The sequence below is a fragment of the Nyctereutes procyonoides genome, unplaced genomic scaffold (assembly GCF_905146905.1).
Source record: "Nyctereutes procyonoides isolate TBG_1078 unplaced genomic scaffold, NYPRO_anot_genome, whole genome shotgun sequence".
In the NCBI taxonomy this organism is placed as follows: Eukaryota; Metazoa; Chordata; class Mammalia; order Carnivora; family Canidae; genus Nyctereutes; species Nyctereutes procyonoides.
Window position 1 is genome coordinate 105522 of NW_026575014.1, and position 5653 is coordinate 111174.

At 38.3% G+C, this 5653-nt stretch overlaps 1 protein-coding gene across 1 annotated transcript; it reads right to left on the reverse strand.

Moving 5' to 3' along the window:
- Positions 1–4076: 4076 nt before the first annotated feature.
- LOC129520019 (olfactory receptor 4K5) lies at positions 4077–5048 on the reverse strand. The gene has a single exon (XM_055340948.1). The coding sequence runs from the start codon at positions 5046–5048 to the stop codon at positions 4077–4079; it is 972 nt and encodes a 323-aa protein (XP_055196923.1).
- Between the last annotated feature and the right edge of the window lie 605 nt (positions 5049–5653).

Here is a 5653-nt window from a genome sequence, read left to right on the forward strand (position 1 = left end):
AGCATCACCTTAATTCCAAAAACAGACAAAGACCCCACCAAAAAGAGAATTATAGACCAATATCCCTGATGAACACACATGCAAAAATTCTTACCAAGATACCAGCCAATAGGATTCAAAAGTACATTAAAATTATTCACCATGACAAAGAGGGACTTATCCCTGGGATGCAAGGCTGGTTAAACACTTAATAAAGAAAACAACATGATAGATCATATCAACAAGAGAAAATACAAGAACCATATGATCCTCTCAAGAGATGCAGAGAAAGCATTTGACAAAATACAGCATCCATTCCTGATCAAAACTCTTCACAGTGTAGGGATAGAGGGAACATTCCTCAGCATCTTAAAAGCCATCTACGAAAAGCCCACAGCAAATATCATTCTCAATGGGGAAACACTGGGAGCCTTTCCCCTAAGATCAGGAACACGACAGGGATGTCCACTCTCACCACTGCTATTCAACATAGTACGAGAAGTCCTAGCCTCAGCAATCATACAACAAAAAGAAATCAAAGACATTCAAATTGGCAAAGAATAATTCCAAATCTCCCTCTTCACCGATGACATGATACTGTACTTAGAAAACCCAAAAGACTCCACCTCAAGATTGCTAGAACTCATACAGCAATTCGGCAGTGTGGAAGGATACAAAATCAATGCCCAGAAATCAGTGGCATTTCTATACACTAACAATGAGACTGAAGAAAGAGAAATTAAGGAGTCAACCCCATTTACAATTGCACCCAAAAGCATAAGATACCTACGAATAAACCTCACCAAAGAGGTAAAGGATCTATACCCTAAAACTACAGAACACTTCTGAGAGAAATTGAGAAGAAACAAAGAGATGGAAAAATATTCCATGCTCATGGATTGGAAGAATTAATATTGTGAAAATGTCAATGCTACCCAGGACAATTTACACTTTTCATGCAATCGCTATCAAAATACCATGGACTTTCTTCAAAGAGAGAGTTGGAACAAATCATTTTCATATTTGTGTGGAATCAGAAAAAAACCCAAATAGCCAGGGGAATATTGAAAAAGAAAACCAGACCCAGGGGCATCACAATGCTGGATTTCACATTGTACTACAAAACTGTGATTATCAAGACAGTGTGGTACTGGCATAAAATCAGACACATAGATCAATGGAACAGAATAGAAAATCCAGAAATGGGCCCTCAACTCTATGGTCAACTAATATTCGACAAAGCAGGAAAGACTATCCACTGGAAAAAGGACAGTCTCTTCAATAAATGGTGCTGGGAAAATTGGACATCCACATGCAGAAGAATGAAACTAGACCATCCTCCTATACCAGACACAAAGATAAACTCAAAATTATGAAAGATCTAAATGTGAGACAAGATTCCATCAAAATCCTCGAGGAAAACACAGGCAACACCCTTTTTGAACTTAGCCACAGAAACTTCTTGCAAGATACATCCATGAAGGCAAGGGAAACAAAAGCAAAAATGAACATTTGGACTTACTCAAGATAAAAAGCCCCTGTACCACAAAAGAAACAGTCAACAAAACTGAAAGACAACCTAGAGAATGAGAGAAGATATTTGCAAATAACACATCAGATAAAGGGCTAGTATCCAAGATCTTTAAAGAACTTATTAAACTCAACACCAAAGAAACAACAGTCCAATCATGGAATTGGCAAAAGACATGAACAGAAATTTCACCAAAGAAAACATACACATGGCCAACAAGCACATGAGAAAATATTCTGCATCACTTGTCATCAGGGAAATACAAATCAAAACCACAATGTGATACCACCTCACACCAGTGAGAATGGGGAAAATTAACAAGACAGGAAACAACAAATGTTGGAGAAGATGTGGAGGCAGGGGAACCCTCTTGCATTGTTGTTGGGAATGTGAACTGGTACAGCCACTCTGGAGAACTGTGTGGAGGTTCCTCAAAGAGTTAAAAATAGAGCTACCCTACGATCCAGCAATTGCACTACTGGGGATTTATCCCAAAGATACAGATGCAGCGAAAGACTGAGAAACCTGCACCCCAATGTTTATAGCAGCAATGACCACAATAGCCAAACTGTGGAAGGAGCCTCAGTGTCCATCAAAAGATGAATGGATAAAGAAGATGTTGTATACATATGAAATGGAATATTACTCAGCCATTCAAAATGACAAATAGCCACCATTTGCTTCAACGTGGATCCAACTGAGGGGTATTATGCTGAGTGAAGTAAGTCAATCAGAGAAGGACAAACATTATATGGTCTCATTCATTTGGGGAATATAAAAAATAGTGAAAGGGAAAAAAAGAGAAAGGAGAGAAAAAGAGAAAGGAGAGAAAATGAGAGGGAAATATCAGTGAGGGTGACATAACATGAGAAACTCCTAACTCTGGGAAATGAACAATGCATGGTGCAAAGGGAGGTGGGCAGGGAGATTGTGTGACTGGGTGACAGGCACTGAGGGGGGCACTTGATGGAATGAGCACTGGAACATATGCTATATGTTGGCAAATCGAACTCCAATAATATAAATAAATAAATAAATAAATAAATAAATAAATAAATAACTGGTATTCTACTATGTGGACATTGGTGTGCAATTCTGCTATGGCCCTCTTGGAGAATATACACATTCTATAATTATATTTATTTCATTTGAGGCAAGGACGCTGTGTATTTCTATGTTGGAGTAGTTCTGAGGTACAACTCCATGGCAACTTCCCCACATAGTTTTTTGGGCAGTTCTGATATCCAAAGAAAAGTCCTCATGCAGAAAATATTTGTAGCTTATGGTATAAAATAGAGGGATATGTATGCAACATCAAAATCATCAGATATACTCCACATCTTCCCATGCTTAGAGGCATTCATGTTCCATGTAAGTTTGCTCCATCATTGTTCCTTCAAATACAAGAGTGGGTTTTTTAAAGATTTTATTTATTTATTCATGAGGGACACAGAGAGACAGAGAGAGAGGCAGAGCCATAGGCAAAGGGAGAAGCTGACCCCTTGTGAGGAGCCTGATGTGAGATTCGATCTCAGAATCCTGGATCACGACCTGAGCCAAAGGCAGATGCTCAACCATTGAGTCACCCAGGTGTCCCTAAATACAAGACTGTTAATGAAACAAGTGTTAATGGATTCTACCATCTCACATGTTACCAAGAAGATACTATCTTCTTTCTCCATAATCTTTTCTATATTTTCCTCACATTTGTCCAGCATTTCTGCTGATCTAGATCAGTTGCACATATCCATATCTTCCTACCTCAGAAGGCTAAGTCCAGGATTACTGTCCTCTTGTCATGCTGCAATTGCTGCAACTGCCCATTTAGAATTATCACAATAATGATTGATGCAAGGGTAGCAACAATTCTACTTCTTTGTGATAATGAAATTTAATTATACCTGGCATGATAGTAACTGCTTTTTTGTCTTCTGATCTACAAACACAAGGAAACAAAAATGACTAGTCAGCTACTAAAACGTTAGCTTTATTAAAATGCTTACTCGGTCCCCAGAAGAATCATTCACCCCACCCCAGCAGTTGTAGGTCCAGAAAGCTCAAGTTCACCAAGGAGGTGATGGTGAATGGTGCTACTCTTACTTATAGCTTATAATGTCCACTGGTTCAAAGTATATGTCACATGTTAAAACACAGTGTCATCCCCAAATACACTTACTGGCACCTTTATTTGCATCTTTAAAAGGCTATTCCCATATTCTGTTAGTCTCACACTTTTATACCATACATTGCTGTACCAGTGGAACACTTGGTTATGTGCCCACTGTTGTACTTTCTGGGCTGTAAGGTATTTCTTTGTCCTAAGCAATCCACATATAGTCATTCTACATTTTATTTCCAAAACCAGTAATCATGATACATTTTTCCATATTTTTTGACATTTAGCTTTTGCTTAGATGATACCTGGAAAGGGCCTAGTTAATATCCATTAGATATTCTCTATTTCATGTTCTTCATCACTTCCATCATAGTTGAGATATGGCACAAGAATACATTGAAAATATTTATAGACAGAGTATTGATTTGAGGAATTTGAAGGGAGTGTGTATTAATAAAGAGAACTCCTCACTGCTCGTGGAATTTCAGAAATTTTCTTGGGCCTCAGGTAATAGGTCATAATATTCCTCATGGCAGCCTTCATATCCCTGTTCCTTAGTGTATAGATAATGGGGTTTAGAATGGGAGTGAACACAGTGTAAAATATGGCAAGAAGTTTATCCACAGGGTAAGTGGTAAAGGGCCACACATAGATGAAAATGCAAGGTCCAAAGAACAAAATTACTACAGTGATATGGGCAGCCAGTGTAGAAAATGCCTTGGCCATTGCAGCGGAAGACTTAAACCAGACAGTGACAAGAATAATGATGTAAGAGCCAACTAAGAGAGAGAAAGTGCTTAGGGAAAGAATACCACTATTGACTACAATGAGTATTTCAATGATGTAAGAGTCCAGGCAGGCAAGTTTGGTCACTCGAGGAAGATCACAAAAAAAGCTGTCTACTACATTAGGTCCACAAAAAGGTAGGGTCACGGTAAATGATAACTGACTTAATGTGTGCACCAAGCCCACAGCCCAGGAGACTATTACCAGGACAGTGCACGTCCTTTGACTCATGATGACTACATAGTGTAGAGGTTTGCATATGGCTACGTATCTATCATAGGCCATGGAGACAAGTAGTACCATCTCTCCTCCAGTAAAAAGGTGAATGAAGAATATCTGAGCTATGCAGCCATTGAAGGAAATGGTCTTATGTTCACTCAGGAAATCTACAATCATCTTAGGGGTAGCAAAAGAAGCCTGACAGATGTCCACAAAGGAGAGATTTCCTAGGAGGAAGTACATGGGGGAGTGCAGACTGTTATCAGAAGTTACTGTGATGATTATGAGAAGGTTTCCCAGCACAATGATGACATATAACACAGAGAAAAAAACAAAAAAGAAAAGCTGGAGCTCCTGAGAACTGGAGAGTCCCAGCAATACAAATTCAGACACCACTGAAGAATTGACCTTATCCATGGAGCCAGGCTGTAAACAGGCTCTGCAACAATCCTAAGGGAGGAGAAATAGGAAGGGATCAGAATTCTGAACCACACAGACTTTTAATGCAAAAGATTCTAAGATCCCAGATGTAATATGTACTTGCTGAATAAAAAATTGTCAAGAGATCATGGTAATATATCTGGAGAGAAGGAAGGAGCTTAGGATAATGTTTAAATAACACTGAAAATTTTTATCTTCTCATTAGAACCCCTTGAGTTATAGTCTTAATAATCTGTCACACAATAGTAAACAGGCTTATCTATGAACTTATTCATGATCACAAGACAGGAAGAGTCACTCAAAGCCAGTTCTGTGGGCTCTGTAGATTGGCAAAAATAATTTGCATCTATTGTTTTTGTGGTCATCTTCCATAATTAACTGTAATAAATCCTTAAGTATAACATTCTCTTTAACTCTTCAAGAGGTATTTATGGCTTAGTGTTGTTTATTGTGTGATGTAAAGTCACACTGATTGTTTGACTTTAGACTGTTTTTTCTGAGCTTTAATTCTACATGTCAAAAAAGATAGGAGGGTAAAAATGCCTACTTTATGGAAGGTTTTGAAGTTTAAAAATGGTAGT

Bases quoted from the DNA above. Each gene is read 5' to 3' on its own strand.
- LOC129520019 (XM_055340948.1), bottom strand. From the start codon at position 5,048: ATGGATAAGGTCAATTCTTCAGTGGTGTCTGAATTTGTATTGCTGGGA.